General features: G+C 40.0%; 1 protein-coding gene across 4 annotated transcripts in view; it reads right to left on the bottom strand.

Moving 5' to 3' along the window:
• Positions 1-12,025, bottom strand: part of JARID2 (jumonji and AT-rich interaction domain containing 2) — a 256,922-nt gene that overhangs the window by 86,821 nt on the left and 158,076 nt on the right. For 3 of the 4 annotated variants that reach the window (XM_053668213.1, XM_037147926.2, XM_037147927.2), the window contains one exon: positions 9,951-10,092. The exons of the other annotated variant lie outside the window; for it this stretch is intronic. In XM_053668213.1, the coding sequence (XP_053524188.1) occupies positions 9,951-10,092 (142 nt within the window). The remainder of the gene's footprint in view (positions 1-9,950; positions 10,093-12,025) is intronic. 4 annotated transcript variants of the gene reach the window in all.

Raw genomic sequence — 12,025 nt, 5'->3', positions numbered from 1 at the left:
CAAACCTTTTCACTTAAGGAAACACTTTACGGCTTCTCTTCAGCACATCCAAATTGCCAGGATCACTACTCTTGCACTTTGGAGCCATTATTAAGTAAATAAAGGGTCCTTGAACATAAGCACCCCAATACCTCCACAATCGATGTGATAGCTGGGATGGCTAATAAGTGACTGGCGGGTGGGTATTAATATAGTGTGAATATGCTGGACAAAGGGATGGATCAAATCCTGGGCAGCACAAAGAAGTACAAATTTCCATCACACTACTCAAAATAGCACAATTTAAAAACTATGAATTTTCTGTTTCTGGAATTTTCCATTTACTGTCTGGCCACAGTTCGCCATGAGAAACTGAAACCACCTACCAGAGGGGAAGGGGAGACTACTGTAGTTACATTTCCTGGCGGCTTGGTTTGCTCTCCCTCAGTCAGTGTTCCAATAACAGGTAGGAACTCTTGCTTTTAGCTAAGACAAAGTTATAGAGACAAGATTTACTTCCAGCCTGAAAGAACTAAAGGTCTATACAAGATAACTGACACCACTGTAATCCCAAAAGACGGTAAATAAATGACTGCTCAGCTGACTGCCTTGAGCATTTCCCGGCCACTACACAAGGAGGGAGAATTCAAGTAGAGGCTGGAGGAATCCGACCTGAGGAGAAGGAGCTGAGACTTTGGAGAGGCCAATGACTGAAAGGAATCTGTCAGGCAGAGCACCAGAGAGGCGAGAGTCATGTGGAAAACTCTGGAATCTGCCAACAGTCCTCCTCAAGTACTTACTTGCTGAGTACTAGTGAGCCATGTGTGTGAGTAAACTACCTAAGGGAGAGTAGGATGAGAAAAGGAACAGTCCACGAATCCCACACGGGGCTAGAACAGTGTCTGTACCGACTGGCCAAAATGGTGAACACATCAGCACTCCCCGGGTATTGAGGGGGCATTGAGGAAATGAACGTTTGAGTTCCACCTCAGTAGTGGAAAAACTTAACCCTTCCCCAAACCCTGTTCTGGCCCCATTTAACGAAGGTGAAAACCAAGACCCAGCAGGATCAAACTGCTTCCCAGTAACACAATCACACCCTAGAGCAATGCTCAAAATACGTAGAGAAATACAAATATATCTAGTACCCTATAAAGAAAATGTAGAATGCCAGACATCCAATAAGGAATTATCAGACAAGCAAAATAGAAAAAGAAAAAAATATCATATTGAGGAGGTACATCAATCCAAATAAAATTGATCCATAAATGACACAAGTTGACAGAATTAGTAGACAAACATATTAAAGCCTCTATTATAACCTTACTCCCTGAGTTCAAAAAGTAGAGCAAGCCAAAACACATTAATATATTAGGAAAGACACTGAAGATAATACAAAGATTAAAATCTATCATAAGACAGAAACAACAATCTTTTACATTAAAAAGTGCATGTTCAGCCCTGGCTAGTGTAGCTCAGTGGATTGAGCACAGGCCTGTGAAGCAAAGGGGTGAAGGTTCGATTCCCAGTCAGGGCACATGCCTGGGTTGCAGGACAGGTCCCCAGTAGGGGACACATGAGAGGCAACCACACACTGATGTTTCTCTCCCACTCTTTCTCCTTCCCATCCCTCTCTCTAAAAATAAATAAAAAATAAAATATATATTTTTTAAAAGTGCATGTTCACAGAACTGGGGTAGAAACTACTTGAAATGAAACAGAAAAAAACAAAAAGACCAGAACAAAATAAACAGAGCATCAACGAACTGTGTCAACAAGTTCGACGACTGTCAACAAGACAAACATATGTGTACCTGAAATCCCTAAAGGGGAAAAAAGGAACACACACACAAAAAATATCTGCAGAAATACTGGCTCCAAATATCAAAAACTGATAAAATCTATAGAAGTAAGAAACGCAATGAACTCTAAACACAAGAAACATTTAAAAAAACCCAACACCCTATACCAAGGGACACTGAATGATACAATAAAAAAATCTTAGAGATTGGGGAGAATGACAATACACTTCCTGTCAAAAACAATGCAAACCAGGAGACAGTAGAGTAGAGCCTTTCTGAAATTACAGCTACACGTGTTCTACAATTCTCATAAAGTACAAATGCTTTCTTTAAATAAGGGTGAAACATTGAAAAACCTTTTCCAACATACAAGAGCCAAAATAAAAGATTCATCCAATCCCAGTGAACCTATTTATATTAGAAATGTTAATGTGCTTCAGGTAAAAGCAAAAGGACAACGATCCCAGAAAGACACTTTGATCTATAAAAAGGGAGGTACAGCACCAGAAATGGCAACTATTTAGATAACTAGAAAGAGCAAGTAGGCTGAACACATCTACTTTTATATTTAATTTTACAACTATTGTATGTGATTACTAAAGGTGCCACATAATATTCTATTCCTCAATTTTCCCCTCTTCTTACTTCTTTAAACAAAGAATATATTTCGGTCAAGGCAGCTCTAGTCTAGAATTTAAAATTCTAACAGTACCAATCCCCACTTTGTAAAATACTCTTCAAGGTGGTAACAACAAAATAATTTGCAATAGCATGGTGAGTGAAGGTGTCTAAACCTAAATCCAGAGTTACAAGAGATACATCTAAGCTGTGTATTGCTTGTTTTGCTTTGAAGTTTAGCAATATAGCATAGGCACTTAATATTAAACTACACCACTGATGCATTTTGTTAAAGAGAAATGTAAAAATTATTTATGTTCTTAAAATTCTTAAGGATGTTCATATTGAATAACTCCAATTTTTAACAGTGCATGCTGCCAAGCAATATTCCTACCTAGAACTATCTTTCTTTTCAAATTTGAGGGTATGAAAGTATTTTATATCAACAAACTAACTCAAAACACAAATAGTAAGGAAAACATTTACACTGGCACTTCACCTGGATGGAGTGGGGGGAGGGGCAGGGGTGGGAGCTGGGAACCCTGTTAAAAGCCGAGGAGAATTCTCATCATCTTCAACATGTATTCATATCCAGAAACTAAACCGCACTAAGTCATGACACCTGAACCTTGCAACAATTCACATTCTAAATCCAGTCTACTGGATCAGGACTACCTGAACTCAGTCAGTCTTATACTATCAAAGGCCCGAATAAAGTACAGCAGCTCTTTGTTTAACAGAAGAAAATAGTTATGCCCTTGCAGAGGCACAGTCTATACTTGTTACTTTCTTGGAGTCTGTTTTTGAAAGTGTGTCAGAGACTTTAGCACTAAGTAATGGCAAAATAGGGGCTTCCCCCAAGGTAAAGCAATGACTAATCTTGTGTGTAGCCGAGATGGAATCTGCTCGCCAACACCTTGTCTTCTCAGACTTCAACCTCACCTCCCTTCTGCCTGCTCCACACAAGAAAATACCTGCTCACACCAAGCTTTACAAAGGAAATTTCACGTTATACAACCACAAAGATCCTTCCTGTGACTCAATAACTTCGAAAGAGGGACATGCGCCCACACTTTTCCATCTGCCCACAGACGGCTGTTGACAGTGGTGCCATGGAGGAAAGATAAAAATCACAATTTGTGTAAATCAAAATCCCTGTAAACCACGTTTGAATAGTCTCCAATGAGCATGTATATTCACATGTAGCAATTCATGTGCCACATACACTGATGACAGCCAATAATATCTAGCCCCCAATATTCATCATACACTTGAGTGCTTGTCATGCACTGAACTTGTTCAGCAAATAAAAACACCATTAGTGGTCCCCGCTGTCACAGACCTTGTACAAGTGAGAAAACTGAGGCCCAGGGATGTGCTAGAGCCTGCCCAGGAGCATTCAACAAGCAGATGACTGAGCCACCTGTCTACCTCCAGGCCATAGTCTTCACCACTGTGCCCCACGCAAAGTCCCCATTACACGTCCCAAAGAAATATCGCCGTCTTCACATTTTTCCTATCTATTCCCTCCATGTACCTCGAAACAAATGTAGTTAACTGGGCTATGTATTTGAGTGCTCAATTCAAATGACCCCTCTGTGGACCTTGCATTTTGGATCTTCCACTGACTTAGAACTAAAACTAGACCATCATCCACTGTTTTTGTACAATACCTGCACTTCCATCAGCCAAACAGATAACCTCTGTCCCCATAACAACCATTCCAGAGTTTCTCATGGTCAGTACACACCTGACGGACAAAACCTGGCCACTGTGATTTCTAAAAATACTCAAATACCTCTTGCAGAAAATACAAATTGTACAATAACCAAGTACAATGGGATGGGCAATACAAGGTGGGGTGGAAGGTTGGGAAGTAGGCACGGCCACCCCCGAACTCAAAAGAGGCCTGGTAAAGACTAAAAGTCTACAGTTTCCATTTTAACCAGTAAAAACTACAATAATGTATACTTTAAAAAGTTATTTTAAACTCATCTACCACAATGACCAAAAGAAAAATAAAACTAACACTCAGGAACTCCCTCTGGCATCAAGTCCTCCGGATCTCCAACGGGCAGCTTTGCCCATCAAACAGGGAAAGAGCTTCCAGAGAAAGGGTGTCTTTTCCTTTTATGAGGGGTGATTTTAGGTTACAACCTTTCAATGGCTCAGAGTAAAATGATCCCTTTTATTTTTACCACAGCAGAGAAAAATAAATCCTATAAATTCTGGATTCTACTGTTTTCTGTGCCAAAAAGCTCACCAACTTCATTTAAAACCAATGGCATCAAGTACTTTGGGCAAAACACAGCTTAGGGGCTTCCTGCAGAAAAATAACACTTTGTAAACACATGAGATGTTCTAACTAAAGACTTAAAACACATTTTACAAGCATCAGAAAATAGAATTGCTTCAATTTACAGGTTGAAAACTTAGAGCAAGGTTGAACTAATAAGACTGGCATAATTCTATACCTCAGGCTTTAATTTTTCTTAAGGAAGCCGAACACATAAAATCCTTTCTTTCCCCCACCACCAAGTCAAAAGTCATATTAACTGCTGGTCCTACAAATATGTACATAGAAAGAATTAACTGTCCAAAAAAAGAAGCCAGCCGTTCATATCATTCCAAAAACACAGAGATTGCTTTTTCCAAAGCAAATACATAAATCATGACGATGGATTTTTGTTTTTTACCGAAGTCTATTTTTTTAAATCCTTACCAAAGGACACGTTTATTGATTTGCGGCAGGGACAGGGGCACACGGGAGATGGAGACATCCATGTGAGACGTGTGGGTCAGCTGCCTGCCGTGCACCCCAACAGGGACTGAACCCATAACCCAGGTACGTGCCATGACCAGGAACTGAACCCACAAACTTTTGGTGTATAGGACAATGCTACCACTAACTGAGCCCCCTGGCCAGGGCCTGACCCTAGATTTTTACAATTCAGTGTTCAACTATCTAAATCGCAACAGAGAATGCAAATGGTCAATCATAAAGCATGGTCCTCCCATGTACACATGAGGCTTTTGGAATTTTAGACACAAGGCTAAAAGTAGCATCTAGTCAACAATCCACCCAACACAAAGTAACATTTTGAAATAACCACTTTAAATAGTTACTCTGCACTGGATTTGTCATCCGCAGAGACAGCACACTTGTCAACTTATTGGAAGAGATACAATGTATGTCAAATGAAGAAAAGTAGAACACTGCAGTCTGAACAAGACTAACGATTTTCAACCTGTGTACTGGCAAGACATAAGAATTTTTACAACATGGGACAGCTGACTATTATTAGGTCAGAAACACTGACCTCTTCTCCCTTAGCCTGTCGAATAAAAAAATGACAGCAGCCAAAACAACAATAGCCGTCCAGTGTGAATGAATCAAAATTATACCTATTTTTTGTCAGATCAGTATAAAATGTATTTTTGCATGTGCCTCAGAATTTCAGTAATTACTTTATGTGTGCCATGAGATGAAAAGGGTTGAAAGTTACTGCAGTACACTAAAAAAGCCCCCCAGAACTCAGGTTCCTGTTCACATACTCTGCCTCAGAAGACAGGGTTCGTACCAAAGTATTTATGCTAAATATTCATAATAATCACCAATAAGGGATAAAACAAATGAGTAAGATAGTATTAAAAGTTATTATGTTGCACTTGTTATGTACCCTGCAACACTGCGATATGTATTTCCTAACTACACTACATGTTTATACACAGCCCTCTCTCTACCTGTAACACAGGTTACCACAGACCAGCCCTACATCAGGCCTGACCAGACAACTCTTAATCCACAGTATGTCCCTGATGGGTGTCACTAGTAGAGTGTGATCATAACCAAATGAAATACTGCTGTGAGTCTTTTATTAGGACAACAAGATAGGTAGCACAGTAATAATTAGAGCAGATTAGCAATGGGGAAATTTGCCTTAAATTCACCCTGAACAAAGTTTGTCTTTTCCAATGGCCTGGGGAACTAAAACTAAATGACTGCTTTGCGCACAGCTGCCACACAATACCAATGTACCATACAAAGAGGAAGCCAATCTGAGAAAGGAACTAGCAGCCAGGGACAAAGGGCTGCTTCCAAAACAATGATGCCTACTGATCTTCATCATCACACTCCTACGCTGCCTGGATCTTACCAGAGGTAGTGATGAACAGCTATACAACGCAGCTAAAGGACTGGGTGCTGTCAAATCCAACCACATTCATAGATATTTGTTCCACAAATGGAAATGAAAGATGATACCAAATGCATGACCAACCACCCATGTTTAGAAGCATGGTTAATATTATACATCCCTATATATTTACTGATGTGTTTTAACACATCCTGAGCCCCCTTCTCTTGTGCTGATGCAGTTCTTGAATTGGGGCAGAGTGAATATTTGTTAGAATATCTAAAACATAATAGGCTTGTCACTGTGACACTCACTGAAGTGTTCTTAAGAGAGTAGCGTACAAAGCCCAGTACACTGGCAGAGATACTTCTTATATATGCCTGCTAACTGTGCTAACAACAAATCTACTGATTCCCAAGACACAGTACTGAGGATTAAGAGAAATGAGTATGGAAGTTAATACAGACTCTGTTATCATGGGGCTTTTTAAACAAAGCCATGGCATGATGGAGAAAAATAAACTAAGACCTGTAACAATGCAGCAGCTCAAATTTCAGATCCAAAGTACAATTTTGTTGAGGATTTCAAATATCTATCAATGCATGCCTCATCTTGTCCTTCTTAATTTTCCACCATACTCAGTTCTTCATTAGATATAAACATGCCAGATAGTTTCCAAAAAGTACCTATAATTATGCAGAAAGATTAAACAAAAAGACCAGACCAGAGGAACTTTTTTTCCTTTCCTCAACCTCTTTAACAGATTCTATGAAACGTCATTAACCTAGTCATCCAGGAAAACATCAAGTATGAGAACGGAAAAGGAAAAAAAATGAAATATAAATTGTAAGTGGAGGGGGGCGTGGCACAGCACATCGGATATGAAATAAGGCAGATAACTAGCAAAGGGTTTTTAAAACACCCAATTAAAAGTATTATTATATAATGTCACTGTCACTGTTTGACCATGAAACCACAACCTCTTAACTACCATAGCCAACTTCCTTACCAAACTATCTCAAGTTCATTTAAGAAAATAATCTTAAAAAAAAAAAAAAACAGAAAGAAACAAGTAATTTACCTGTTTTATTTTACTGCTGGTAAATTAAAAGTTTGAAGAATGAATTCCACTCCTACTAACCTGGTTAAACACTAAGTGGATTTTTTCTGGGGGAAAAAAATTTTTTTTTTCCTCTCAGAAACACCACATTTAATTCTTTCAATTCATAGAAACATTTCTCCCCAGGAATGGCCAAATACCATCCAACATACTCAAGAAATACTATGGATGAAAATCAATTGAAATGAACAAGACACTTCCGCCAAGATGGAGACATAGATGGAGGATCCACCTCGCCTCTGTGCACAACCAAATCTAAGAACAACTATTTTTAACAGCAGTCACAACCAAGCCACACGGAAAATCGACAATACGGAGTCCAAAGGACAACTAGATACTCGGCTGGACCGGTAGGAGGAGCGAGGCCAGCAGTGGAGCAGGTTAGCAAGAAAAAATTCCCGGGGCGGTGTGTGCAGTGCGCGCAGGCAACCGAGGGCGCTGATCACCAGCGAGCTGGCTGCCGGAGCGCACAGGGAAGAGGCGCGGTGGGTCGGTCGGTCTCGCGCATTTACGTGCAGAGAAACCAGTGAGAAGGGAAACCCGCGCGGTGCAGCAGGCTCGCACAATTAGGATCGGATAAGCAAGCCCGAGGCGTGTGAGTGACTGGATGCGCTGGGCTAGCGGAGAGGAACGCCATTGCTCCCTCTCTGACCCCGCCCCCACACACAGCGTCACAAACCAGCGACCTGGGTCGCCCCGTCCTGGTAACCTGGTAAACAACTAAGGCTTCGCTCCGCTCACTTAACAGCACGAATAGACCAAAAATGGCTCTAGGACAACTCAGAGCCCCAGAACCGATAGACCTAAGTGATGAAGAAATAGCCAGTCTTTCAGATGCACAGTTCAGAACACTGGTTATAAGGATCCTTACAGAACTGGTTGATTTTAGTCACAAATTAGAGAAACATATGGAAGCTAAATTAATTGAAATGAATGGTGATACAAAAGATACCAATAGTAATGGAAAGAAAATTGGGACTCAAATCAAGGGAGAGGACCAGAAGGAAGAAAAAAATGATCAAACAGAAAGGAATGAAGAAATAAGAATTCAGAAAAATGAGGAGAAGCTTAGGAACCTCCAGGACATCTTTAAACGTTCCAACATCCGAATTATAGGGGTACCAGAAGGGGGAAAGGCACAACCACCAGTTGAAAAATTATTTGAACAAATAATAAAGGAGAATTTCCCCAAGATGGCAAAGGAAATAGACTTCCGAGAAATCCAGGAAGTTCAGAGAGTCCCAAAGAAGTTGGACTCAAGAAGGAACACACCAAGGCACATCATAATTACATTAGCCAAGATTAAAATGAAGGAGAGAATCCTAGAAGCAGCAAGAGCTAAGGGGACAGTCACCTACAAAGGAGTTCCCATCAGACTGTCAGCTGATTTCTCAAAAGAGACCTTACAGGCAAGAAGGGGCTGGAAAGAGGTATTCCAAGTCATGAAAACCAAAGATCTACAACCAAGATTGCTCTACCCAGCAAAACTTTCATTTAGAATGGAAGGACAGATAAAGTGCTTCTCAGATAAGACCAAATTCAAGGAGTTCATCATCACTAAGCCCTTATTATATGAAATGTTAAAGGGACTTACCTAAGAAAAAGAAGATAAAAAAGATGAACAGTGAAAGGACAGCAAACTCACAGTTATTAAGAACCACACCTAAAACAAAAGCAAACTAAGAGGACAGCTAGATCAGGAGCAGAACCATAGAAATGAAGATCTCATGGAGGGTTAGCAACAGGGGAGTGGGAGGAGGGGAAGGGGGAGAAGGTACAGAAAATAAGTAGCATAGACAGTAGATAGAAAATACATAGGGGGGAGGGTAAGAATAGTAGGGGAAATACAGAATCTAAAGAATTTGAGACACATGTTCATGAACTAAAGGGGGAAATGGTGGGGAGGGGTATGCAGGGTGGAGGGGAAGGGAGGGGGGAATAGAGCAAATGTAATGGCATAATCAATAAAAATAAATAAATTTAAAAAAAAAGAACAATAAAAAAAAAGAAATGAACAAGACAGGAATTTTAAGTTGGTGACTCTTTGGCCAGTTTTCATGACAGAAGCATGTTTTTTTGGGCCCATACCATTTTTTACATGGTTACTTTTAGTTATAATTGGTGGACAATATTTAGAAACCAAAACATTTGATAAAAATTCAGAACTCTGACTCCTCTATGAAAAATCAGGAGACTGGGTGAACGGGCCCAAGTTTGCTCCTTTGAGGCAAAAACTGGCACCTACTTTGCAGTCCCTGGTTTAAGGCACCGGTACTTTCAGCCTTGTGTACTAACCTTTTCCTCGACGGCCCTTCTTCAAAATCTGAAGAACTAACATCGTTGCTAGTAGAGGACACTTGGGATGCATCATCCTTCTCATTCTCTGACTGTTCTGATGCTGGTCCTAATCCCTTAGACTGGCCATTACCAAGGAGCCCTACAGGTGAGAAAAGGGGACAAACACTTAAATACATGACATCAGGAAGCAGCACTTTACCACAGTTAACCCTACAGAATGGCTAGTGATGGACAGAAGAATTTAAAGGCATACATCCTGTTTGAAATGGGGGAAAAAGTCACACCTCCCTACTTTGAACCCTTTATAGGAGTGAATCCCTAACAAAGAACAATTGTTAACAGTAAGAAATTCAAACAGAAATTTTTAATCATAATATACTCTATGGTTCTTTTTTAAAGTACATAAACATCTTCTTAGGGCTGGAGAATGGAAAGGAAGAAAGGCATCTCAAGTGTTACTAATTCAAACTAGTTATCTTTCAACGGCTAAATTATTTACTCTAGAAATACTGAAGTCCTTTTTGGAATTGCCTTCAGGAACCAGTACCTGCCACACAAAAAAAAGCATCATTACTTTATAGCCATATCATAGTTATTAACTAGAAATCCTACTACCCAACTTCTCTTTAGAGCAATCCATTATAGTAGCCAGTCACCATACCTGTCTTTGACTTTCTCAAAGGATAGATAAAGACTGTCTATGACTGCATATGGCACCATGCAGAAGAGGAAGTCTTGGAGGCCCAGGATGTATAACCACATTGGAGAAAGGTCCTGGAGAAGGGCTATACCATGTGATATGGAAGTATCTTAATAAGCAATAAGGTCACACAAATGGGTGACACAGTTCAATAAAAAGCCTAGCGGATCTTCTAGTACTCAAATGTTCTTCCCATGGGAAAGGTGTACCAACACAAGTGTCCAAAGCCAGCTGGCCCCCAATTTTGCTGTCTAGTCACCAGCGTTGGGGGCATGAGCAGGAATGCTAGCACAGTATCTGTGTTTTCACAGCCATGTGCTGGCTGTTAAATAAACCCAAATGTGCCGGGTGATGCCGTGATTTCTGTCCTTCCAACCGTTCCACCAATTCTGTAAGCACTTAATTCCCTGCATTAAATCCCGTCGTGGTTGAAAGAGTGGTTCCCATTAGTTGCACCAAACACTACATAAAACACAGTGGTAAAATTTTCTGAAAGAGCACAGTACACTGCAACCAAATCCTGGGACTTGACCTGTTTATGCACGCATTTCCCCAGTTATCTATTTTTACATCATTTCAGAGTACGTGTAATAACATAAGGTTGGAAATCTAATACAGTGCAGTAAATACAATCCCACGGCTGTCACTGAGACGTGGCTTTGAGAGTTATGACAACAACATGGAAATGAAAGTATATACAACTTCCCAAAGAGAGAGAAAATGTGGGGAGTCTGCACTGTGTGGCAAAAAGAAGACATAATTGTGTGGAAATCTATGGGTCTGAGGGTAGAGCTGTGGCCAACGTTTCAAAGATTAGAGCTATGCTGCCCATTACAGGGACCACTACTGAGCACTGGAAAACAAGGCTAGCGTAGATGAGGAAATAAATCTTTATTTCACTTTAATTAATTTAAAACAATGTAACAGTTCAATAATAATTTTATATTGATTACTTCTTCAAATATTCTGGATATATTAAGTCAAATATATGAAAATTCATGTTAGCTGCTTTTTAAAGAGTTTTTTAATTACGTTCTAGGAAACTAAAACTACCGATGTGGGTTGAAATTATGTCTCTATTTATTAGCACTAAATTAGGGCACTTCAGTAGTGTCACATTGTTCAGGGACAGAGGGAATGTCAGCCCACCAAATAGTATGAAGATACAGATAATACCTAACACAGGACAATGGCCCAAGGACATAATACTTCATATCTGAGAAAGAAAGACAAAGAGAAAGAGAGAGATGAACTGCCCTACTTGAAAAGAATGGAAAATTCAAAGTAAAACTTCTGGTTATAGAACTGTATTTAAAATTAATAAGAGAAAAAGCAAACATGCATCTAAAGATATGTACTCTTGGTTGAGTCC

The sequence above is a fragment of the Artibeus jamaicensis genome, unplaced genomic scaffold, assembly GCF_021234435.1.
Source record: "Artibeus jamaicensis isolate MK-2021 breed Jamaican fruit bat unplaced genomic scaffold, CSHL_Jam_final contig_482, whole genome shotgun sequence".
NCBI lineage: Eukaryota > Metazoa > Chordata > Mammalia > Chiroptera > Phyllostomidae > Artibeus > Artibeus jamaicensis.
The sequence above is the reverse complement of the archived record's forward strand: the minus strand, read 5'-3'. Positions and strand labels throughout refer to the sequence as shown.